This window comes from Gorilla gorilla, chromosome 13 (assembly GCF_029281585.2).
Source record: "Gorilla gorilla gorilla isolate KB3781 chromosome 13, NHGRI_mGorGor1-v2.1_pri, whole genome shotgun sequence".
NCBI classification, from domain to species: domain Eukaryota; kingdom Metazoa; phylum Chordata; class Mammalia; order Primates; family Hominidae; genus Gorilla; species Gorilla gorilla.
The window spans coordinates 16,760,078-16,786,638 of NC_073237.2; the positions used below are offsets into that span (position 1 = coordinate 16,760,078).

Here is a 26,561-nt window from a genome sequence, read left to right on the forward strand (position 1 = left end):
GGCAGCCAGAGACAGAGGACGACAATGAACAGCACCAGGACCACGGCCAGCAGGCCCAGCACCACTAACTTCTTCTTCATGGCTCTGCTGCTCCCACGGGGTAAGGAGCAGGGTCAGGCCCAGCCTCAGACATTCCCTGGCCCCTCCCCAACAGGGCACAGTCTAAAGTCGGGGCTCAGAAACACAAGGCCTGTGTCTCCTTCCTGCTTCCCAGAATACGTACAGGCTGTCCGGCCCCCAGACCTTTGCGCAGGCCATGCTCTCTGCCAGAAGCTCTGGGCCTCATCTCTGCCCTCCCAAATCCTCCCTGCTTATCTTCAGAGCCCATCCTGGTAAGAACCCCATCTCCAGCAGCGACCCTTCCTGGGAGCCCCCAGATTTCCTCACCCCTCTTTCTGCAGGGCCTTGCCTACCACCTCACAGTGGCTGAGCCTCCACTGCTTAGGGAGAAGCTCCAGTAGGGATGGGCCTGGCCTGGTTTCTCCTGTGTCCCCCACCTCAGCCTAGAGCCTGGCACTGTCCAGGAGTCCTCTGAAGACCCTCCACCCCACCTGGAGCATGGGGTTTAGCTTCCATAGTGCCCACAATCAGAATACCCCACAGATTCACTGCCACGGGGCCAGGACTTACCGTCCAGCAGCAGACGGGGGCCCCAAGCCTTGCCTGGGATGTTGGCCATGAAAGACAGGAGGATTTGGTGGAAACACCTGAGGAAATAACTGGGGTCTCCCTCACATGCTGCTGAAGCCTGTAGCCACAGGATCTTCTTCAGAGACTCTCTGATCAGGCAGCCTTCTCGTTCTCGTGAAGGTCAAGGGAGGTTACCTGAAGCACGTGCAGCCCAGACCTTTCTGGGGGACTCCGTCTTACCTCCCTCTGCCTCTGGCTGGTTTCTCTGTCTCCTGTTGAACTCTGGAGGCAAAGAGGCTGTCAGTAACACATTTGTTTCCATGAATTCTCTCAGCACGTCTCCCAGGCACAGCTCAAAGAGGGTTTTGCATGGAGCAGGGCAGGTAGGGGACAGGGCATTCCTGCAGAAGCCCAGGATGTGCATGTGGTAAGCATGGCAAAGGGGGCTCAGGGGGCACTGCCAGCCTGCCCTGCTCTGACGCTGGACTTGCCACTCACCTGCTGTGGGGCCTCAGGCAAATCACTGAACTGTCCAGCCTGGATGACGGCAGCACCTCACTTGCCTTGCTGCTGGGAGTGTTGTGAATAGAGTAGGTTAGACTGTGGGCAGGACTTGGTGAATGGTAGCTGTGATTATCATCATGGCTGCACTGGGGACACCCCCAGGAGGCCTGAGTGGCACAGGTCTCTTGCTCACTCTATGTCCCCTGTGGACTCCCTTCCAGGCTGTGCAGTGAGTGGCAGCAGTGACCCTTGGGAAGTCTCATGGCTATAGCAGCAGGTGACAGGTGTGACAACAGGGAAGAGAGATGTGGTGACAGAGGATGGAGTTCCCCTCTCCCACAGTCAGTTTCCCACAAAGGGAGGTGTCTGCCAGCAAGCCCCTCCAATGAGCCCCAAGCTGGGTTTCCCTCCACTCCACCCTGTCCCAGTGCAGAGCGTCTGACCTCAGAGGCAGACACACTGTCCACGAGGTGGTCTACGAATGGAGTCCCTGTGCCCTCCCCACACACAGGGAACATCCAGATGCCATCGTGGAAGTGTGGCCACCTCCCCAGGCTTGGTGGGCCTGGGGCCGATAGTGTGATACATTTGACCGCCTCCCAGCCCTGGATGCAGACACCAAGAGCAGAGAGACCTGCCAGTAGTCATGCAGCAGCACACCACCCCACATCCCCAGCACAATCCAAAGCAGCCCCTCATCCCCACCGTGACCACCACAGCGTGAATCCAGGTGCCACCTGTTTCTGACCTGAACTCCCTCACAGCCGCTGCCTGCACTCCCTCCCTCCAACATCGCCTTCCCTTCAGTCTTCCAGAAAGCAGCTAGAGGGCTCTGTCTGTCCAACTACAGAACAGGCCCTGCCTCCCCCTTGCCCCGTTGGACAGCTCACACCCTTCACCAGGCCTGACAGTGCTCTTGCCACTCCAACACCCTGGGTCCCAGCCGGGAGTCCGGGTCAGGATTAAGCGTTCCTGATAGAGACACCGATTCCTGGAGGTCCAAAGAGCCTCAGGAGCTGGGCCAGCAATATGCAGCATCTATTATGGACACAGAACATTCCCATCACATGGCCGGGTGCAGTGGCTCACGCCTATAATCCCAGCACTGTGGGAGGTAGAGGCAGGTGGATCACCTGAGGTGAAGAGTTGGAGACCAGCCTGGACAACATGGTGAAACCCCCATCTCCACTAAAAATACAAAAAGTTAGCCAGGCATGGTGACAGGTGCCTGTAATCCCAGCTACTCAGGAGCTGAGGCAGGAGAATTGCTTGAACCCGGTAGGTGGAGGTTGCAGTGAGGCAAGATTGCACCACTGCACTGCAGCCTGGGCAACAAGAGGAAAACTCCGTCTCAAAAAAACAAAAGCAAAAAACAAAAACAAAAGGACATTTCCACCACAAGTCATGGGGCAGGGGCCTGGCCTGGTGAGTGACCCTGTCCTAGCATGACAGCCCCCTGCACCAAGGAAGCTACCCAGTCCCGTCCACTGGGCCGGGTCATGCTGAGTGCCCTGGAGGGCATGGCCTCATCTCTCCCAGGCTCAGGGTCATGAGCTGAGCCCCCGGTCAGGGTCCTGGGGTGGTCCAACCATGACCCAGCCTCCCCTGTCTGTTAATCTGTCTACCCAAAGGCCCAAGTAGGCACCTGGAGGAGCAGGGGGCACCCAGCCAGGCTTAGACTGCTGGGAAGAACAGGGAGGGGAGTAGGCAGTGCTGGGCCCTGTCCCTTCCTCCCAGGGCAGGTCAGCAAGGGAGGGTGGGCCCAGCCTCCCATAGGCAGATGTCCCCGGCTTGGAAGAAGACACCCTGCTGAGGTCCTGGGCTTCCATTTCCCATCCCTCCACCCTCAAAACTCACTGAAAGAATGTCCAAGCCCAGAGGCCTGGTTCTCACCCAAACAGTGTGAGAGCTGCACACACTAGGGGAAACTGAGGCTAGAAAGTAGGTCAGCTGCCGTGGTTGGCCTCAAACCCAGAACCCCTTCCTTGTGACCCTGATGGGCTTACCTGAGGCCTGGGGACAGTGGGGGCCCAGGAGAGCACCTCTTCCTCAGAAGACAGTTCTGGGCTGCACCCGCTGGGGAGGAAGAGACAGACTTGTCTGCCTGGGAAAGTCCCAGCCACAGAACTGGCTAGGCCCCCCCACTCTCCAGAGTGGCTCAGAGCCACGCCTGCGGCCCCCTGCGGCACTCCTCAGGGGGCCTCCGAATTGGGAGTGGGATCTGGGGGTGGCCACCTCCGAGGAGGAGCAGAGGCAGGGAAAGAGCAGGAGCGGCCAGAGGACCCATGAGCTTACCTAGTCCAAGAGACCAGCCAGGGGGTGCCCAGCAGCCCTGGTGGACAGTGGGAGGCATCCACACAGGGTGCAGGACAGGCAGGCCTCTCACAGAGATCCAGCCTGGCTGGGAGGATAGGGAAGCTGACGTCACAGCAGCAAGGAGGCACACAGTGACTTGGCATGGTGACTCGGCCTGTCACCACATGACTAAAGTTCACGCAGCCCTGGCAGGGCCCTGGATGGCAGGTGCTATGAGCCGGGGAAAGGGTTTCCTTCCTTTCAGACTCAGTTCCCTCCAAAGGGCACTGTCTGCCCACGAGCCCCTCCAGTGAGCCCCAGGCTGGGTCCCTCTGGCTCTCCCTGTCCCTGTTCAGAACATCTGAACTCACAGCCAGTGTCCCAGAGATGGCTCTGGAGGTGGTGGTGTAGTGGTGCCCCTGGCACTAGACCAGAACCCAGACTAAGGGGCCTCACCACACGCTGCTGTCAATGCTAAAAGTGTGTTCCGGGAACATGGCCTGGGGCCCTGAGTGCAGACTGGTTCTGCTGCCCATCCAGAAACATTAGCACCCCAGACCCAAGGAACCACCTGAACGGCCCAGAAAGGCAGGGCCCAGAGAGGGCCTGAGCTGGCCCAAGCTCACAGAGCCAAGCAGTGCAGACTTGGCCACCTAGTAACTGCCCCAAGTTACTGCATGTTTCTGACCAGCCCACCAAGAAGTCTGAGCCAGGAACAGCTGCGGACCCAGCCCAGGGGACTTTGGACAGTGCTGCCCATTCCCCTGTGGCCCTCATCTGCCAAGGATATGGGCCAGAGTCTCCCTGAGTCATGGCTCCCTCCCCTGATCCTGGCCTGCTGTGTCTACAGTGCCGGAGAGCCCCTGCAGCCTCCACCTGAGGTCTATTTCATGCCCATAACACCTACCCCACAATCATCCTTCCAGGCTGCCCCAAGCTGACAGAAGGGGACATGAAGGCTGACCCAATATTGCTGCCTGCCTGGGTCACATAGGCCTGTCCTGTCATCCACTGCTCTCAAACGGGCTCTGGACAGAACCCACCAGACACACAACTGTGAGATCCTCAATAGCCCTAGGATGGAGGTGCTATGAACAAGCCCTTTCTCAGGCTATTCCTCCCCCTGAAGATCAGGGTGACTGGGAAGATGACAGGGCAGGAACCAAGGCCCCATGACCTGTCCCTGAAGGCTAGACAGCCAACAGGAACATCAGGGGATTTGGCCCTGCTAAGTGGCTGCATTCCATGGCAGTCAGCCGGGAGGGGTCTAAAGTGGAGAGCCACAGGGCTCTGTCCCCTGCCCTGCTCAGCAGTTTCCTCTCTGCCTGAGAGCATATAAGACATGCATGTTCTCACTCATAGGTTGGAATTGAACAATGAGAACACTTGGACACAGGAAGGGGAACATCACACACTGGGGCCTGTCGTGGGGTGAGGGGAGGGGAGAGGGATAGCATTAGGAGATATACCTAATGTAAATGACAAGTTAATGGGTGCAGCACACCAACATGGCACATGTATACATATGTAACAAACCTGTACGTTGTGCACATGTACCCTAGAACTTAAAGTATAATTTTATATATAATACTATATATTTATATATTATAATATATTATATAAATTACATAAATATAATAATTATATATATATATACACACATATATATGACATACAGGATTCACAGCAGCAGGTGGGCAGGAAGAAAGTCTGAGTGGGTAAAGGATGGCCCAGATCCCTGCAGCTGACCCCAAAAGGAAAACCCTGGGCTGGGGAAAGTAGGGAGACAGAGCTGCCTTCAATAGGGTACAGCTGAAGCCTGGCAGCAGCTGAGGATTCCAGAGAGGGGAGACAGGAGGGGAGGCACTTTATCAAAGGACATGTTAATAGAGGTAGGGCCTACAGAATGAAGGAGGCATTTCCTCACATGCTGAGTGTGTCACATTCTGTCCCAGTCAGCCCTCTACCCCTGAATGCAGAGAGGGCACCTAGGGGTAAGTGGGTCTGGGGAAGCCATGTCACCTGAGGAAAGACTGCAGGGGCTGGCCTAGAAGTCTTCTCCAGACCCCACAGCTCTTGTCCTGGGCACATAAGGTAGTGAGTTCCCTTTCCCGAGAAATGTGCAAGCCTCACTCACCCAGAGACACTGACTCTGGTATCAATACCACCCACTTCCAACACACGTGCAAGCACGTGCACACACACACAACTGAGCCTCATCTAGGCTGAGCAGAGCAGCTTCCCAGGATGCAGCAGAGAGAGGAGTAGGAGGAAGAGGTAGACATGGCAGCCAGTCTGAGGTTTCCTGGTTAATCCTTCAGCCCAGCTTGATGGCTTTGTCACCACAACCCCAGAGCCACAAAGGTGAAACCAAAGCACAGCCCCAACCCCATTCACAGGCAGGAAACTGAAGCTTAGACAAAAGGGATTTACCAAGGTCAGCTGGCTCCAGGATGTCTGCAGACCTGCGGGTGAGCCCAGGACCCACCCACCCCTTACCCTGCCAGCCCCCAGCCTGGAGTCGCTATCCCTGGATATGAGAATGTACAGATCTCTGGCTGCTTCCCCAGGACCGTCTACACCCCTGGACTGGATGCTTACTACCCAGATGTGGAGATGGAATCTGTCTCTCACAGTTTCCACCCTTGCGGCACAGAGTTGAGAATCAGAAAAAACACCCCTTCAGTAAGATTTAATAACCACTACCTGCTGGAAACCTGTCGAAAGAACTATATATATCCCTATATATATAGCTGAGAGGTAGCAGGTGCCCCCTGGAGTTGGGCAATGACCCCTCGCACAACTGGCCCTGCCCCACACCAATCCACAGCCACAAACAGAACCCAGGAGCGAGGCAAGCATGGCCCAAGGACACACGGTCCCCCAACCCCATCACAGCTCTGGCTGTACTCCAGAGCTGGCCCCCCACCCCCACTCAGGGCTGCCAGATCCTCCAGGGCCTGTTTGTTCATGCTGCACTCTTTCCTCTTAATTCCAAGAAGCCACGGCTCTCTCAAGAGCTTCTTCGCACAAGTCAGGTGACTGCCCCCAGCCCTCCTTCACCCACCCACATACCTCACTCGAACTCACGTAAACTCATCAGCCAAGAAACAGAGCCCCCCCCCCACCAGCCCAGACCCAGTCGGATAAAGAACCCAGGGCTCTCCCCTTCTGTGGGATCCCTCTGCAGGATGCGCCCACACAAGTCTTGCCCCCTTCACCCCAAAGTGCAACTCACTCCCACTGCACGGGTACATAAACCGAGGCTCGGAGAGGAAGAGGAACTCCTCTAGAGCGCAGCAAGCATATGGCAGAGCTGAGAATGGGACTCAGGACTCCAGACACTCATGGGAGTGCCCTGACCTGAGCTTCCCCCACCTATGATGTCCACCAGCTCAGAGAGGGTGAGTGGCGCCTCTGGGTCACACAGCACTGGGGCGCAGCCAACTGCTCTCACTTCTGGGCCCACCCGACGCCCGGTCTGGTCGTCCAGCAGCACACCAAAACCAAGCTAAGATTCCCTGCTGTGACCCAGCTCCTCCTTCCCTCCCCCAGTGGCCTGGGGGCGGGGCAGGGAGGAGGGGAGGCTTTAAAGGCACAGGAACTGCTGCAGGTGGGATGTGGGCTGGCTCCTGGTCCCATCCCTGGGGCTGTGTGATCTGGGACCGCTGCAGGCTGCAGGTCTCTCTGAGCCCGGTGGGGTCTCAAACCCTGAATGAGAGACCTGAACTCTGAAAGCCTCGGTGGGGCTGAATGAGGCTGGGTTTCAGCGGGAGGCAGATTAGACCAAAGGTTCCCTGGGAGATGGGGCCACAGATCTGGGCTGCAGCCAGATGCCCATGCCAGGAGGAGCTGGAGATGTAAGCATCTGAGGCCCCACAAGGTCTGAGGAGCCTAGATCACCTCTACAACCCCAAGGCAGGGGATGCTTCTCCTAACAGGCCCTCTCCCCAACTTTCAGGGCTATAGGCTGGGCTCTAGGAGCTGTTACTCCAAGGACCCTGGTCAACTGGACTGAACGGAGTCACGTGATCCAGGAGGGTCCTTCCTCAACCCCCAGTTTCAGGGGTCTGAGCAGACAGGCTGACCGAGGACCCCAGGCAACGGAAGCAGGGGGATGAGGCCCATCCGTCCATCATGCCCTCACCTGCTCTGCCCCATTCAATGAGATGAGATAGGGTGGGTGCCCCCACAGGGCTGGCAGGCCGAAGCCTCTAAGCCCTCAGATCAAGGTCCACACATGGTCTGCAGCCTGCCAGAATTGTCACTCTTAGCAAGGCTAAGAGTGGCAACACAGCACCCTCCATGGCCCATCAGGAAGGACAGGCAGAGACAACAACGAATTGTAGGGATGTGAGAATGAGGGATGGAGAGGCCCTTAAGGCTACACTATGTGAGAAGTTGAAAGAACTAGAGATTTTTAACAGAGAAGGGGCATACATTTCATGTATTTGAAAGGAAATGACGCAGACTTCTCTTTGGTTTTTCCATGGGCAGATCTCAAAAGGGAAATTACAGGAAAGTGAACTTTTCAACAATTGGAGCTGCCCAAAAGTGGAACTGAGGCTTGCAGAGTGAGTAGCTCTACCTCCCTGGAAGCATTCTGGCAGAGGTTGAGTGCCACCTGTGAGGGAGAGGAATAAGGGCTACACCATGGGGTCGAGGAAGGGCCAGAGGAGGAATGATTCAGTTTGGAGACAGGAAAGACTTGTCTGGGCTGGGCTGGGAGCTAAGGAAGAAGGGGGATGCAGATGCATAAGACCAGAAAATGCCTTCTAGGTAGGAACTCTGGGTGTGGAGCTGGTGTCAGCCCAAGATTCAGGGTGCAAGCTGCAAACCCAGAAGAAGATTCAGGAGCTGCCATGAACCCTGCCTTGCCACATTTTGCTAACCATAGCTGCCCTGCTCCTTGGTGAAGATGCTATCCACAGAAGCAGGGTCAAGGATGCTTCCATGAGTCTGCCGTCAGCATCAGGACCCACTGCAGGTAAAATGGATGGGATTGCAGTGTGCTAGGGTGATGGTCTGTGTACCTGCACCCACACTCAGCATGCACCTTGCAGACAGTCTCTCCACACCAGCCCCACAGAGCCCCACCCACCCCCAGGCAGTCTCTGCACTAAACCCACTGGCCCAGGACAGCCGTGCCCTGCGGCCTTACCTGGCTGTTTCACAGTGACTTCTGTGCACCCAGAAACCTCCTCTGCCAGCTTGTACCAGGCGTAGTTGGGGCTCAGCAGCCACTCCTCCAAGTGGCAGTAGTAGCTGCCGCTGTCGCTGACCTCGGCTCTCTGGACGGTGAGGCTGAACAGGCCCCCCGACACATGCCTCTCAAACTGAAGCCTGGCTCTCAGGCCTTCCTCCTCCACGTAAGTACCATATTCGAAGGCGGAGTTGTGGGCGGTCTTCAGGATAAGCTTGCCGTTGGCATCTGAGGGCTTGTGGACATACCAGAGCACCGCAAAGTGGGAGTTCTGGCTGGTCTGAGACTTGACTGAGCAGTTCAGCTGAATGGGCTTGTTTTCCACCAGGGTGAGGGTCCTCTTCGATTTGCTCACCTGCAGCTTTGTCACTGCAAAGGAAAGGGGAACACAGGAATCACCACAGACTCCCAGAAACGTGGCCCATCCACCTTGAGGCTCTGAGTCAGTTTTCCTCCAGCACAGTTCCTGGGGGATTTAACACCGACTGGCTTCAGTGTGAGGAAGGCAGCACGGAGCCCAGGCCACCGCTAAATATCCTTCCCTGTCTCCTCCTTGCCATGTGCCTGGCTTAGACCTTCACCATCTCTCCCCTATCCACTGCGTGCACAGCCCACCATCACAGGGCCTCTGAGGGTGATCCTGCTGAAGTACAAATCTAGCTATATCAGGTCTCTGCTTGAGAAGTTTAGTGGCTCTGAACTACTTATGGGCTAGAGAGAAACAATTCCCTTTCACAGCACAAAGTCCCTTCAGGATCTGGCCTTCACCCAAGTGTCCTGACTCATCTCTCACGACTCACCCTCAGGCACCCTCCACAGGCGCACACCCCTGGTGCAGTTTCCCTGAGTGCTGGCCTTTGCCCTTGCTGTCCTCTCTGCCAGTCTCCTTCTGCCACCTCCCACCCTCACCCTTCTCTCCACTTATCCCTCATTCCCATCCCCCTGGGCTCCATACCCTTCCTCAGCACCCTCTATATATCTTTGGGCTGTGTGTCCTCACATCTCTCTCCCATATCCTAGATGGTGAGCTCCCGCAGGGCAGGGATCAAGCTCTTTCCACTCAATCAACCAGTATTTACGGAGTGCCCACTCAGTTTCCCACAGGATGCTAAGTGCTGGGGATGCCCTGAAGAGTAAGCCAGAGTCCCAACCCTCATGGGGCGGAAGGCCTAGCAGACATTCTTATCGCTGCACCCCCAGAGCCTAGCACAACACCTGGGCCAGGAAAGCATTTGATCAGTGTTTGCTGAAATAGGTGAATGAGTGGGTGAGCGAATGAGAGCACATTGGAGAAACACGGCAACAGGTAATTAGAGGATGCTGCGGGGGCGGGGAGAGGCGGCTTCCTCTAGGGGAGTGAGAGAGAAGGCTGAGAAGACAGTAAACCACGGGACAAGGCAAAGCCAACTGCAATCCTCCCTTCTCCTCACTGTCCCGCTCCAAAAACAGACAAGAGGGCAGCCTGTGGAGCGCCTCCCCAGCAGCTAATTAATGACGATGTTCACCTTGCCAGTGGCAAGAAGCCAAGGTCTAATGAAATCCATCTTAGGAAGGTGATTTGAGATCTCACCCACCCTATCATCATTAACCTTGGCTCTGCATTCCCCCACCCACGCCTCTCATGCTACTAAAAATGAAAAAAAAAAAAAAAACAATTCTAAGTTCCTCTTAGGGAACTAATAACACAAGCATTGTTCCACCTCCACCACTCTCTTCACACTTAGTTTTTCCGCCACAGGGACCAAACCACTTCCCAGCTGAGAAAGAAAGCAGGGGCAAGGTGCAGATTCCACCCAGGGACAGCAACCTAGGCCTCCTCCAACCGAGCTTGTGTGGAGGGCAGGGGCAGGGGCAGGGCAGGGATGCCTGGCCAGGCTCCAGCACTCTGCTGGTCAGACTCTTGTCTCTTTAGTCCAGCTCAACCCCAGGAACTGCATCCAGACCCAGGACCCAGCCCACTGGTCATGACCCTGGTCTGCCAGCTGGCTTAAGCTTGGTTTGGCAGCATCAAGGGTTGATTGAGTCCCATGCATCACAGAACCAAAACTTGTGAAAGCCACAGACTGCCACTTGGTCTCCCTGTAACACACAGACAAATGTTCTGAATGGATGGAAGGATTTAGCAAGCCAAGGTGTGGCAAAGTCCAATTCCCAATGCCATGACTGAGCAACACTGCGGAGCATCTCCCGGCGGTGAATCAGACATTCTTTCCAGGAAGACTTGTTGAATTCACAAACCCACAGACCTTCTCACGCCATCAAGAACACACCAGGCACCACTTAGAGAGAAATCCTGTGTGCCACGGCCCCACACTCCCGGGTTCATCTTTTTTGTTAGCAAGTCCAATCTTCTGCCTTCTCCCTTCTTCAAATGCAGAAAGTCCTCTAGGGCACACTAGGAATCCAGGACAGGGTTTACCATTAAGCTCCCAAGCTCTGGAAGTTAGATTTGCATTCACTTGCCAGTCGACTTTTCAGATTGGATTCCTATAATACTTGAAACAACCGGCTCCCTTTTCATTCTTTTCCAACCCAATTCACCGCATGCAAATGATATCTATATCAGTGTAAATGACACCACCTGAATTATCTGGTACTTGGCCAAAAAAACTGGGTTGTTCAGCATGGAGTAGAATGAGGTTTAAAATGTATTATTAATTGGGACTGGATTATTTTTGCAACTGTTACTAAGGAAACCTCAATTGCTACAGTAACTGCATATGTTAAACTGGAATCCTGTGAGTAAACTTCTATTCAGTCACATGGTCTGAGAACAAGAATTCAAGGAAGAGAAATGTTCCAAAGCATTTCCATTTTTTTTCCTTCCCGTGTCAAAATATTGTGAAGTGTTGAGAAGCTTGAAAGAGAGGCATTTTTTAAATTTGGTGCATGTCTGACAGGTGGGCAAGGGGTCAGCTCTTATTCTATGCTCTGGATTTCCTCCCACATCTCCAGGGCACGTAGGACCTTTCCTGAGGCACAGGGGAGACTGGAATCTCCACATATAATTAGGGAGCCCTCCCATGTCCTGCCAGAGCCCTGCCCTGGGTGGTGTACAGCTTGCGTGCACCACCTTCCTCCACAGAGCTAGGAGAGCCCTGCCCACTTAGAGACCACAGGTGTTTTCATCTGCAAAATAAGAACAATGTCTCTATCTCCATTAGGAGTTTTGTGCAGACTAAAAGCAATTGTCTATAAAAAGAGTTGAGCACAGAACCTGGTATATAACAAACACCCAGTGAATTTTAGCTATTTTCATTCCTTTTTGGTTTCTGTGCCTTGTCCCAAGTTCAAAGTTCAACACTTAGATTGGGAGTTGTCAAGCATAAGTGGTAATCTTCCTGCTCAAAGTGCTGTTCTCAGACCAGCAGCACTGGGAGCTTGTTAGAAATGCAGACTCTTAGGCCCCACCCCAGACCCAGTAAGTCAGAATCTGCACTTTAACAAGATCCCCAGGTGATTCACAAGTAGCTTCAAGCCTGAGAAACCCTGGACTTGGCGTGTGAGTGAACGGGCTTTGAGAGCCCATAAATGCAGACGTGAAAGAAAAGAGTGAGGCTTGGTTAACCCCCAACAGTGAATTGGCAGGAGGAAGAAAGAATCCAGCAAGAGACAGGAAGAGGGTCTGAGAGCTGCTCCTGCTCACGCCAGCAGCTGCCTTCACAGCAGCCCCCAGGGGCCAGGCCCTGCTTTGAGGGAGTGGCCCTTTCTTTCTGCAGCTGGAGAGTTTCCTTCCCAGGCTTGTGATTAAAACTTGGAAGATCTGTGTTTTGTATGGTAGGAGAGGCTGTTGCGTTTGTTACAAGCCAGGGTAGGGTGGTTTCAAGGTGAGACAACAGGAAGAGGGAAGAACTCCACAGCGGAGACCAGCAGCAGCTTTCTCAGCCAGCCTACCCTCCCTTCAGATTCCACTCTGTGCGTGCTATTCTCACTCAAAACTCATTTATTTCTTCAATAAAGGATTCCCTTATGCTCCACTATAGCTGTTACTGCTGCCTTACAACGAAGGTAATTTTTAAAGTCTTCTCTTTCTTACAAAATTCTAAGCATATGCAGGGCAGGGACTCTGACCCAATCATTGTTAAACTAATCAATGAATAGTTGAATAAATGTGGTTACTTTTTAAAAGGAGGGGCAATTCTGATTTTGATAGAAAAGAGAACATTTCAAAAGGTATGTGGCCTCTGAGCTAGGCCCTGAGAAACAAGTGGAGAAGGAGAGTGAAAGGGCACGCCAGAGAGAGGGGACAAGTGAAGAAAGATGACAACTACCCTGTGCACTCTATTCAAGGAGGAGCAAGTGCTCAGGTGTAGTGGATGAGGTTAGAAAGGTAAGCTTCAGCCACACTAGAAGGGGCCTGCAACTTGTACTTGATCCTGACCACCTGTGGCCCTCAGGGTGCATGCCATGGATCTGCAGATCAGCATCACCTGGGAATTTGCCAGCACCTGTTAAGTCAGAAAAACTGCGAGTAAGGCTCAGCAACCTGCAGGCTCATGAGCCCTCCAATTGATTCTGATGCACATTCAAGTTTGAGAAGCAACAGCTGTGCTGCTGAGGTGGTTGCCGGTAAGTCTGGAGAAAGCGGTTTCTGTGCAGTGGTGTGAGCAGCAGCCAGAGTGGCAGGTGCAAAGAGATGGGCACTGAGGGAGGAAGACACTGCTCTTTATTAAAGACAACAGACAGTAATGCTAGAGATAGAGGCGGCCAGTGTCTGCGGCAGGAGAGATGTTTCAAGTGGAGAGAAGCAAGTCAGATGAGAGACAAGGAAAGAATGCAGGGTGAGCTGCATGGGAAGCCAGTGGCACAGGCGCCTGCCAGTCAAACTGTTACTACCCCTGAGTCCCTCTGTCCTTAACACCCCTTGGCTCCCTGCTCTCTCCACATGACCATTCCCTATTTGGGCCCTCAATGATCTCCTTCTCAGGCTCTTATAATTGGCCTGCATGTGACACTCCCTCCCTCTCGGCCTAGCCACAGCCAGGGGATTTCCCTAAATGGCAAATGGGGCATGCTACTGCCCACAGCTGCCCACCCCACAGTCCATGACAGCAGTTCTCAATAAGGCAGCTAATTGCAAGCAGGTCTCTGGTTGCCATATTGATTTGGGGAGGGGTATATATTCAATAGAATAAAGCCATTAAAGATGTAAAATCATATATGGGACAACTCCATGCAACAAAACTCTGCCTCGTGTCCTGTGTGACTTTCAAATGACATTCATGTGGGCAAAAATTATGCCTCTGAGCCTAGAACCTACTTTCATTTTACTATAATCACAATACTTTTATTTTGCATGGTTTTAATATATGCCAGGTCAGTCAAGAGAGGATTTTCCTTTGTTTTGTTCAGAATTGTAGCAAGAGTTACTCAGGACTTCAGAAACCCTGTCAGGATGGCAGTCCTGCTCATGGTGCCAAGTCTGATACGGTGACTGTTAGTGTGCATTTAGGGACAGCGTTGACTGTGACTGTGCCTCCTAGCATAGCTGTCCTGAGCATTTACACATTGAAACACATTTTACTGTGAACTACTTTATAAAAAAAAATACTTTCTTTATCCCACAACTAGGACAGTATAGCAAATTTTAAAGATATGATTAGGAATGTTATATTGTATATGAATTTCATTTCTGGGTAAAGGGAATATTATAAATTATTACAAAAATGCAGTATATGATCTGGGTATGAGCTAAAGTCCTAATTTCTGAGTTTAGGATGTTCTTATTTATTTAGCAAACTTTCATCTGGTCCTATGTGCTCAGCACTATTCTAAGCACTTTATAGATATTAACTATTTGGTCCTCACCAATCCTATGAAATAAATATTATTCCCAATTTTATAAAGACACTTGCCCAAGGTCACACAGCTGGCTTAGTGGTAGAGCTGGGATTCAAACCGAGGCCGTCTGGTCTGTTCTTGCTTTTAGCTATTACATATGCCCACCCTCACCCCATGCTCCCATGTGCAAAAGGGACTTCTTGATCCCTGCCAGCTTGCCTGGGGGTGAACCCCTCCCAGACCCCATGCTTTAGTCATCTCAAGATAAGCATGCTGCTCCCACCCTCCATGACTATCTTTATTCACACTCTTCTCTGAGCCTGAAATGCTCCACTCCTCCTTCCCAACCTCCCACCCTCACCCCTACCCCATTCCCTCCTCACGCCCCCTGCCCCCTGCCCCGTGTTCATGCCCTGTGCTGGCTCTGCCTCCACACCTGTAATGCTTTTCTGCTCTCCTCTGTCCCTAGGCCTCCTGCCTCCCACAGAGCCCGCAAGGCAGGAATGTGACACACCCATCTCAGCAGCCTCACCAGCATGGCAACCTGGCACTTAGTAGGTGCTCAATGCATGCAGAGAGACAGGGAGGGAGGGGCAAGGTGAAAGCAGCAAGAGTCTGCAGGTGGAAATAGCTAATGAAGGTTACCCAGATGTGCCCTACCCTGCCTTACCTGTCTGCAGGCAGGGCAGTGACCCTGGCTCGTTGATGCCAATAACAAGTGCCCCGGTGTTACCATGACAACAGGCCTGAGGCATCTGGGAGGGGCTGGGCTCTCATCTTAGGGCTCTTGCACTCATGCCCATTCTATCTTGGCACAGACAACAGGCAGAAGCCACCTGGGATGGAAGAAGGAGAACCCCAGACTCCCCTGAAAGAAGGCAGAGGCCAGTCCTCTGAGGGATGGGGCAGTCATCCCTCAGAATGTGAAAGGAGAGCCAGTGTTCACATGCTCTGGACTCATGGAAGTCAAAGAAAAGCCCTCTGCTATCCCAATCTGCCAGGTCAGCAATAAGAAATAGAAGAAAACCGATTTGGCAACATCCAGAGGGTATTAAATATTCATCCTGAGTGCCCATCAGTAAAATCCCAGCAGAATACACCCTCTGACAAGTCAGCTTTCCACCACTGGAGGCTGTCCTCATGGGAGCTTGCTTATGGCTTTGTCAATTTTAATAGCCAAACCAAGATATTGTCATAAACATTTGAAAAATGAGTGCTGACATTTCCCTTACTGCTTCTGTATTTAGGGATGTGTAATTGGAGGGCGTTTTGAGCTAAAGAAAATCAGAAGGAAGCAAGGCAATTATGCTTTACAATTAAAAGAGAAAACTGATTAAGAGCTAACAATCAAATATGTGAACTGGCTGAAAGTCTTGCCTAAGCACCCCTTGAGGGGTCACACTATGTGATCAATGGGGATCAGACGAAGCTAGATCAATGGCAACATGACAGTGATGGCATTCCTTGAAGATTCTGTTAGGGATGTGCAAATGCAACAGGAAGCACACACAGGGCATGGTCAAATAACAGATCCACAAGTCAACTGTGCCATCCAACCAGAGATTCTGATGAATACTGATATGGGGGCAGGATCAGCAGGGACGAGTCTGGGGCACAGACCACAAAGAAGCTTGCTGTGATAAATGATATCAAAGCAGTGGAAGGCTGATGGTAAATGGACCAGCATGAGTGAGTCAACAGTCCCTGGGTTCCTATTTGATTCTGATGGAATACGAATATTTAACACAATATTCTTTAAAACGGGGGTAGCAGGGGACACTTCTATGGAAGACAACAGAGCAGGGCTAAGAATCTGTGTTTTGAGGGGCAAGGTATGCAGGGAGAGCAAAAGAAGAGAGGATAGCGCTGGTATCCCCATGTCTTAGAGCCACCTTGTAGCAGAAGCTGGAAGAATCAGGAGTTAAAAGAGGCACAAGATAAAACTTCTACACCATCAGCAAACTGTGTCTTGAGGAACCTCTACCAGTGTCTTATGACCCCAACTTCCAAAAAACAAATTTAAGGATTTGCTAAAGGGGATTAGGAAATCAGGAGTGGTTAACCAGAGAGAGGAAACTTTAAATACAAGCATACGGTACCAAAGAAGATTCCTGAGAAGAAAAGCACTTGTCTAGAACATATAATAATAAAATTAGGAACTTGGACTCTGGAGCCAAACTGCCTGTCTGGACTTGAATCCTGGCTCTGCCACTTACTATGGCACACTGGGCAATTTATGTAACTTCTGTGTCAGTGTCCTCATCTGTGAAGTTGGGTAAAACGGTCCCCCTCACAGCACTGCATGGATTAAGAAACAAGGAACTAAGTTATTATGTGTAAAGCATTCCCAGTGGTTTACAAGAAATGCTCAGTGAATATCAGCTGCCACTGTTGTTACTACCAGTAACGCTAGTGCCATAACTCCTCCACATCATCAATCTACAAGGAGAAAATTCTTCCGTAAAGGACAGCATTAACTGAATGCAGAAAGAAGAATCTCTGATTGCATAGCCTTTAAAAAGGTCAAAGTCTCCCTACCGCAATTACTTTTAAACAAGGCACACCTGGATTCAAATCCCAACTTCCCCCCACTCACTAGGTGTTTAATTTGAGGAACTGAGAACCTCTCAGAGCCTCTGTTACTTCATTTATAAAATGGGAAAGCAATATGTTCCTCCCAGGGTTGCAGTGAAGATTAAGTGAGATAATATACACCAAGTGTCCAACAGTCTCCAGCACACAGTCAGCTCTCATGTATTTTTCCACTTCTATTTCCCCAAAATCAATGCGCCAGCACCAAAGTATACAGGAAAGAGTAAAAACTCTTATGAAGCTCTCTGGAAAATATTAAGTGCTAAATGCATAAATATTTAATAGAGAAGAGACAGTAACACTTAAGGGGATGCACTCTCCTGGTGCCTCAGCTGTCCTCTGGGAGTCCTGCACGGCCTCAAGCACCCACCTTTGCTCTTCCTAGCCTCCAAAGGGCCATAAAAGTATATTACTGTGCACCTTTAAGTAGAAGCCTCATAACAGCCCAAGTACAGTGATACTCATAAGTCTCCTCTGCCAACCACTGTTCATTCTCATTTTACAGTGAAAACACAACAGAAACCAACTCGAGACACCCAAGACACAAAGACAACCTCAGAGCAGATCTGGGGTCTCCCAACCCTCCAGCTACTTTACCCAGGAGGCAATTATGGTATAAAGGAAAATGTTTGCTCTATGGAAGTCAGAGATACCTGGGCTCCAATCTCAGTTCAAATCTCAGTTTTGCCCCTTAACCAGCTGGCTTGCCTCCATCAAGATTCCTGACCACTTTGAGCCTTGGTTTCCTCATTAGCAAAATAGGGATACAAACACCTACATTATTAGGTTGTTGGATAAATTTAAAAAAGGAAACATGAGGAAAGCACTAAGCACAAACCTGGCATCCAAGAGGTACTTCATACATATTTTTCCCTGTCTGCCTTTAGTAACACCATAAATTAATCCAAATAATTAGAACCTTCAATGAACTCATTCTGTATTCTTCCCTTAGGCACTCCAGTCTTAGATTCCAAGTAGTACCAGAAACAGGCAAATACTAGGGATGGATTCAAAAAGGCAATGTCAGACAAGGTCTTGAGGTCAGCATCTCCTCTACCTTCTACAGCTGCAGAACCATGTGATGGGCAATGCTGCTCAGAAAACTGACTTTGAGAGCCAGAGGGGACCAAAAAAGGTGCAATTACAATCCTAATTTCCCACTCAATAACGCAGGCAAGTAGGTACGTCGACATTTTCCACAACAAGGGTTCACATAAAATGGGGTCTCTGCTTAACCTTCCACTAACCTGAAAATCCACTTAAGTAAAACAGCCTCTTCTCTGGGCCTCTTGTCAGTCAAAGTTTAGGCTCTCGTTGGCCAAGGGAACAGTCTCATCATTTATACAACTCACTTGTTCCAAATCTGGTACAGAACAGAACTCTGTTATGGGGTTGGAAGAGGTGAAGGAGAAACCCAAAGGTTACCGTTATTTAACCTCATGTTGATGAAAACAACACTGTGGCCACCTAAAGTAGTCGGGAAGACCAGGTCAGGCCCTAACCATGGCTGTTAGTGGACAGAAAAATCCCTTTGGCAAGACGTTCCAACCATCTTTGCAAAGTCAAACCCTTGCCCTTGCCTGCACAGGTATCTGTCCTAGCCGAGGCATAGGCTGGGTGAGGGAAGGAACACAGGAGCCTACCGCCTGGGCTCCACCCTCCACCAGCTTCTAACCTGGCAGGAGACAAGGACAGATGGAGGAAAACCATAAGAGCTGCATGTACTTAACTCCTCCCGCATGTCAGCGGAAGAACCTGATGAAGGTGAGAGTGTTTGCAGAAAGCCCTACTGACTAATGCTCTCCAAATTAATCCATCCTGATGATCCGCTTTGAGACAGACTCAGCCTCCATAGAGAAAGGAGCTCAAATTCAGGGCCCATACAACTGGACAGGGCCTGGGTGCAGGCAACATTGTGGGAGAAAGACAACCGGAGTTCAAATCCTGGCTCCACCATTCACTAGGTACATGACCTTAAGCTAGTCACTTAAATCTTTCCTGGGGTTGTTGTGCAATTCTAATAGAATAACTGACCTTCAGCACCTCATGCAAAGAAGATGCTCAATAGGTGCCTATTACCCTCCCTCTTTACTCAGAATTTCCTTGTCTATGAACAGGAGACAATGATATCACTTCCACATAATTGTATGAGGATTACAGGAGATGAGGTTAAGTAAAGAAAAGGGCTTTCTTTAAAACAATTGGCCTGTGCATTTCACAAATGTCCATGTCTACAGACACACACATACACACACACACACACACACACACGCAAACACACAGGTTAGGGAATTGTTCTAGATTAAAGGAGTCTAAAGAGACAGGGTAACAAATGTGATGTGTGATCCCTGGTTGGATCCTAATCTGAAAGGGAAAAATAAAGGGCATGATTGGGACAACTGGGGAAATGTAGGTGATAGGACTACACTAACGTAAAACCCCAAGGGTGTGATAATGGTGCAGTGGGTGGGTAGGTTCTTAGGAGTTACATGCTGAAGTACTTAGGGGGAAGTGTCCCAATGTCCACAGCTTTGCCTCCAATGGCTCAAAAACAACAACAAACATACACACAGAGGAAGAAAACAAATGCCGTCAGACAACAACTGGCTATCAAGGAAAGGAAATACAAGTGTCCACTGCATGATTCTTAAAACTTCCTATTGATTTGCAATGTCTCTAAATGAAGAGCTGGGAAAGGGGGAAGTGATGCTAAGGGCTCCATGCACACTTTTCTTTTTCCCTCACGTCTGCTCAGGCAGCATGGGCACATAGCCCACAGGTCCTCAGCACTCACCTGGCTGCAGCAGCCTGATCACCAGCAGGCTGGAGGTCCTCTCTGCCAGTTGTGTCCAGGTGTTGTTGTAGTTCTTCCGCCACAGCTCTGCCACACACTGGTACTTGCCTGCTTCCGTGTCACTGGCTCGGCTGATGCTTAGGCGGACGTTGTTGCTGGACTCAGCCTTCTCGGTGGCAGTTCGGGTTCGGAAACTGGAGGACCTGTTCCCCCACTGGACCCCTCTGTCCCGGGTGAAGGTCACCAAGTCATGGAACTCCACCGTGCCCACCGGCTGGAACCGCCATGTCACTGACACGGGGACCTGGGCAGGGTAGTGGGGTTTGATGATACACTGCAAGTCAAAGGAGTCGCTGTAGGTCACCCCCGGTGTCCAGGAGATGGCTGTGACTGCGAAGCCCATTTCTGGAGAGAGAGCAGAGAGATTCAACCAGAGGAGGCATGTGGCTTTCTCAGGGCAGTATGACGTCAGCAATGGGGCAGCTGGCAAAGCAAGCAGTGTGGAGCAGAGGCTCTCGGGGCCCCTTTTGGGTTCTCAGGCTAGTGTTGCTTTTACTATCCTGCTGAAGCCCAGTCCAAGAGTTTCCAAGACTCCAAAGAAAGGCCCACCACAATTCCCCCTGAACAGCACTAGCCTAACCCTTCCCAATGAGATCCTCGTGCATTTGCTCCTCCCCTGGAATTAGACATCACAATCCTCTCAGGGACTGATTGCATGTAGGCAGGGTTGCTCCTAGAAATCTTGAGATTCCATGAGAAAACAGGAAAAGAAAGCCCCAAAGCCAATTTCCTCCATTGCACAGGAGGAAAACACAACCACACAGCCCCAACACCTCTTTTCCTGGTCCCTTAGTGCACTGGTGCCGAGAAGGGAAGCAGATGGAGTCGGCCTCCAGTCTCTTTCTCACGTCCCTCATGAAATCCAAGAACAGAGCAGGTGGGGACCTCCAGTGGGGTGGGACAATTGTCCTAAATGCAGGGTTCTGCAGTCTCAGTGGCTGTGGGTCTCTCAATATTCCTTATTGAATGGGCAGCACTGCTAAGCTCTAATACTGACTCCTCAATATGAGTACCTCAGAGTTCCTTCAGCCGGGAAATACTGTTTAATATTCATACATTGATCACAATCATAAAGCTAACAGTAGCCAGTATTTATTGAGCACTATCTAGGTGCAAGCATGGTGCCAACTGCTTTGCTCTCATCATGCTCCACTGAATCCCCAAAACAACCTTGTAGAACAGGCAGGCTTGTCATCTCTTCCTGCAGATGTAGAAACTGATGCAGAGAGAGGTTAGAAAAATTGCTCAATATCAAGCATTTGGTAAGTCAATGACAGAGTTAGTCTCCAACCACATGTAACTGATTCCAGGGGCCTTTTTAGGTTACTTTACCCATGGAAAGCATAACACGGTGGTTAAAGGTCCAGACTCTGGAGCCAGCAGCCAAGCCTTTGATACTTCCCAGCTAAGTGACATTAAAGTTACTTAACTTCTCTCTGCCTCTGTTTTCCAATCTGTAAAATGAGTCTCTGTGAAGATTAAATAAATCAGTGTTTATAAATATTACAAATAGTACCTGGCACATGAGATATACTATATTTTGTTAAATATTTTGTTAAAAAATGAAATAGAAATTTTAAAAAAGTACTTTAAACACTGTAATGTGAAAGACTGGACACAGGATGAATCTTTTGGCTTCCTATGGGGAGGTTAAGTTGGCAAATAGGTAGGTATAATTTGCTGAAAACTCTGGACCTTTGATTTGGATTTCATGGGCTATCTCTATATACCCTTTAAAAAAGTTTATGACACGGAGGCCCATCCTTAAACATGAAGCATCTCTGACAGTCACTGTGCATCTGTGTGTAGTAGGTGTTGCATGAGGGTGGTGTAGGACAGAACCTCAGGGACAGGACCCACACCAGGTGCTCCTGGCCTCACACCTGAAGGGGAGAGAGCTTCCCCAAGCAAATGACTTTGTCTAGTCCTGACACAGACACATGCCACAGTCACAGAGCACCCAAGCTGCTCTAACTGAACAGCCATAATGGCCCATTGTACATTTGGGACCCGCATCTAATTATACTGATATGAAAATTCATGTGTGTCATTGTTAACTTTAGACTGAAAAGACAACCTCAATTAATCTAGAGTGCCCTCCCATTCTTCCTTGTTTAGTCCTTTGGGCCACCTGATTATGACTGTAACCAGAGGTATCTCAGTGGTGGAGATCAGGTGAACAGTGCTGGCCTCCAGATCCCAGGGCAGAGCCCCTCAGTGCCCCTGGCTGTGAGAACCACCAGACATATGGTGAGTAAGAAAAAACTCAGGGGATAACCTGATACCATAAATTACTTCTAGAGAAACAATCCTCACTAACTCTAATCACTCATTGGACATTCCTAACCTTCCAGGATGGTTAAAAAAAAAAACAGTACTGGACATCCAAAAGTTGTCCCCCAAGTTCCATCTCACTGGGTCCACATAGTTGCTGAGTATGGACACAGGAACTGAGCTGATCAGAAAACGCAATCACTGGAGGAAGTTTCTAAGACAGAAATCTGAGCCATATAATTACTGCAAAAAGCAGGTCAATCTTTAGGATTAAGCTTTAGAAAACAAATGTAATTCTAATCTCAAAGGGGTAAGAAAATGGAGGACTCTGTCAAGGACAAAAACCACTCGGGGCTGCCGTCTTTACTGGAAGTATCCAAAAGCACCACCATCCCGACCTGCAAGGAAGGTGGTGACACAGTCCCAGGGAGTGGGACATAAAGTTGCTGAGGACAACCGATGTCTCCTGATAAACAGGAAGACCTGACATAACAAATTTCTTTCCCAGCAAAGTCACAGACTGGTCATTTAAAATCTAATATACTGTTTATATCCAGGCAGATAAATGTTGATAGAAGCCTCTTTACCCCAGTGAGAAGCAAATCTAATCTTCCTTGGTTTTAGCAAATCTCAAGGTATCTTTTCATTCCATGCTAATGAGGGAATAGCTTTGTTAGGTATGGGCCCCATCAGGTAGTAGAAACTTCTAGCCTTAGGCAAAGTATTTAATGTGTCTCAGTCTCAGTTTCCTCCATAAAATGAAAGTGTCTGTCACTTGGCTAGGTGGGGATTCAATGGGACAACTAAGCTTAAGTGTTAAGGATTAGCCAGGAACATAGTAAATGCTAAATAAATGACAACAGATAATTTTATACCCTTCTCTGCTCTCTTTCAGGAAGGCTGGCCCCTGAGCAGCAGGGCAGGAAAGACATGCCACACAGTGCTCAGCCACTGTGCTCTCTTTAAGGCCAGGCTGGCAGTGGCCATGCTCCTCCACCTGGGGCCACCACTATGGCTGGGTGGCTTCACTAACCTGGATGGAGTTCTGATAACATCACTCTCTCCCAGCCAGACGAGGAGTAGTCACAGCTTCCAGCTATTGCTATCCCTCAGGAGCCCCATCATCCACTGTGGGTCCCTTAGTCCTTGCTAGCACTATCTTAATTAATTAAACCCTTATAAGAAACAAAATAGATATAAAGGAAAGTACTTCAAACTGTATAGGTAAAAGACTGGCCATAGTTTCCTGCTAGAACTCTGACAGACAAAAGTCAGGATAAGGTGTTTGACACTGAAGCTGTCTCCATGCCAGACCCACTGCCAGTCCCACCGCTCACTCACCAAGAGCTATGATGGAGATGGGAATGCTGGCCCGGCACTCCCCAACAATCTGCCACTCGCCATCCACCACCCGCACCCATTCAGTCACATGGCATTCATACTGGCCCTTGTCCTCCTTCCTGCTGTTGAAGATGCCCAGGCTGAATGAGTTGGGCTGCACCTGCTCCATCTGGACGCTCCCAAAGCTGCTGCGCTCCCAGTAGGACGAGCCTGGCTGCACGTTGCCATCCCGGTCTAGCCACACGATATTGCTGCGGCGGTTCTGCCTGTCCACAAGCTGCCAGATGACAGAGAAGCGACCCTGCAGCCTGTCTGCCATGCGGACGCTGCAGGAGAAGCGCAGGTCCTTGCCCTCAAGGATGACGCTGGCATTGCTGGCCACCTCCACGGAGATGCTGCTCTCTAGGAAGAGGGAGAGAGAAACACCCTGGAGGCTTTATGGTCTCCACAGCGCCCTCCCCACAGAGGAAACAGGAGGAGGGGTGTAAATGGAATCATATTCAGGTACGGTGAGCCTCAGAGGGTCAAAAACTCTCTGACCCTAGCTGATGTAAGCCCTGGCTGGTTCTGGGCATTGCTCCCTAGATCTGATAATCTAGGATGTTCTTTGCTGTGTGCAGAGAACTGTGATAACGAGGTTCTAAGACCTGAGCCTGAATAAGAACCTAAGAAATACAACATAGTGGCATGATGATTAGGGCATAAAACAATTTATTGGGTAATCTATTCAGCTGGAGTTCAGGGTTTTTCAAGTTGAATTTTCAGCAAGAAGAGTAACTCCAAAATCCTACTTCACTTCCCTCTTCCTACCATTCGATACTACAGCAGTCAAATAAAAGCTGAACATCCATAATGTGCCATTTGAGTCCTTCAGGACAATTTAGGAAATATGAAAAAAAAACTGACAGTAAGTATTTGGATGATAACGTGTGCTTAAGTGTGGGTAATAAGGGAGCACAGATGGTCTAGTTTCGCAGAGTGCATGAGGAGCAGGCTTTCATTCTTTCATTAACACACAGGAAGAAAACAAAGCCAGCAGCTCGTCATCCACCACTCTCCCGCCTGTCCAGTAAGCCCTGGGGCTCCTTTGCTCTCTTTCTAGAAACATTCGGCCAATCAAAAGTTTGGGATAAGGATTCCACTCCCTTCTCTGTCTCATCTAGCCTCTGCTGCTCTCTTAACTATCTGAATTCACTCAATCAAATTATTTAAACTCGACATGCCTCAGCCTCTTCTTCTGTAAGACAGGTAGAGAGCCACCTTTAATTGTAGAATTCTTTAAATATTAAAAAGTAAATGAGATGATGCGTATAGATTCACCTAACACATAGTAGGTTTTCAAAAACTGGTCATCATGATCATGATTAATTTTACTATTCCACATAACTCTTTGTTTTTATAAACATCACAGATAGCCTAATATGTTTTAATTATGCCTGTAGTATTTTGTATAATTATCTATATTGAGTTCAGAAGGTCTGTAAGTATTAAAGAACACAAAGTAACTAATTTGGCTCCAATTTTGGGGTACCACCCACATTAAATACATGCAATAATTTAAACCAATTAATTAAATCAAATCCCAGATTTTAAGAGGCACACCCAATTACCAAGAGAAAACACACACATACACATAACAATGCATTTGAATCAAATCTTTTCTCTCCTTTATTTCCCCAACAAGCAGAAACAAAGACGAGCACTGAGCCTCAAAATGTAGCTCTTATTATAGTGAGGATGCCTGCTAGCCATTCTGGATGTGCTTGTTTTATGTGAAAAATAAAAGGTCTGGATGGGGCAGGGAATAGCAATTTTCCCAGGAGGGCAACCTCCCCCAGGAGTCATACCAGGATGATTCATAGAGATAATCAGGCTCCTGAACAGTCACCAGCTATAGCACTAATGGTTAAGGGGATGCATTTGGAGACTTCCTAACTCTGTAATCCTGTGGTTCTTCCTTAACCTACCAAAGCTCCAATTTCTCATGTGAAAAATTGAGATACTAATAGTGCCTACTTCTTAGGGCATGACATTGACAGGATTAGATGAGGTAATTATTTTTCATCATCATTAATAACAACAATATTCCTCTTTAGATTAAAGACTCATCCCCACTGTTACCAATTCAAAATAAGGGATTAAAAGGGCAACTGCAGCATCAAGGAAGAAAATCCTTTCACTTGTCTTAAGTAGGAGAATGACTTGCAGGACCTTACTCTCATCCCCTACTGTCATCCCAGTGGACTCTTACACAAGTCGTAGCTCATTGATTGAAAGGGCTACTGTTTGGTGGTGCTCTGTTGCTTGAGCAAGCCTGGAAACCCACATAGTTAGAATGTGGGGCTACAAGAAGAAATGCTATTTTATTACAGCAGCTGAGGCAAAGGCAACTACAGACCTGGTGCCTCACTGCCCACTAACACTATTTACAAGAATCTCCAGGCCTGAGAAAAGGCAGCCGACAATTTTAAACTCTCTGGATTAAGTGAAAACTAGGACAGAACTAATAAAAATCTGAGTACACATTCGCAAATGAAATTTCAAATCAGGAAGTTGATGGTGTAGCACAGGCTAAGCGCAGGGCGGTGGGTGTGGAGTTAGAAGCAAATATTTCCTAATGCAATGCAAGCTCAACCACTAACTGAACAATCAGCTCTGTCACTTCCTGTGTGGTGCTCTGATTTCTTCATTCATTCGATGGATATCATATTGGCCTCTACGAGGATTTGAGAGGTGGGAGCGGAGAAGATGATATATGCAGAAGCACTTTGGTCTCTTAGGAGGAAAAGCGCCATTAAAATCCAAGGCATTATCACCATTACCGATGTGATTGTTGTTGTTCTTCAGCCGACTTACCCAAGTGGCCTTGGGACAGGATCTGGTGGTGCTGGGGGATTTTAACTACCCAGTTATCTGCTGGAAAAGCAATATAGCAGGCCACAGATAATCAAACCAGTTCTCAGAAGGGGTTGGGGGAAATCTTAGTACAAAAAATATAGGAAGTAAACAGCGTGGCTGCCCTTCACTTGATCCTTAGAAAACAATGAGGAATTAGTTGCAGATTTAAAAGTAGAGAGTCCGTGGTTA

At 49.7% G+C, this 26,561-nt stretch overlaps 1 protein-coding gene across 1 annotated transcript in view; it reads right to left on the reverse strand.

The window, feature by feature from the left end:
• Nucleotides 1-4: 4 nt before the first annotated feature.
• The window catches only part of LOC129524670 (immunoglobulin superfamily member 3-like), a 52,756-nt gene continuing 26,199 nt past the window's right edge, over nucleotides 5-26,561 (reverse strand). Inside the window, exons 7-14 of the mRNA XM_055350947.2 lie at nucleotides 26,331-26,390; nucleotides 23,475-23,876; nucleotides 19,800-20,204; nucleotides 8,591-9,001; nucleotides 3,141-3,210; nucleotides 1,129-1,197; nucleotides 631-912; nucleotides 5-87 (exon numbers count right to left, since the gene is read on the reverse strand). Coding sequence (XP_055206922.2) covers nucleotides 867-912; nucleotides 1,129-1,197; nucleotides 3,141-3,210; nucleotides 8,591-9,001; nucleotides 19,800-20,204; nucleotides 23,475-23,876; nucleotides 26,331-26,390 — 1,463 coding nt within the window. The 3' untranslated portion in view covers nucleotides 5-87; nucleotides 631-866. The remainder of the gene's footprint in view (nucleotides 88-630; nucleotides 913-1,128; nucleotides 1,198-3,140; nucleotides 3,211-8,590; nucleotides 9,002-19,799; nucleotides 20,205-23,474; nucleotides 23,877-26,330; nucleotides 26,391-26,561) is intronic.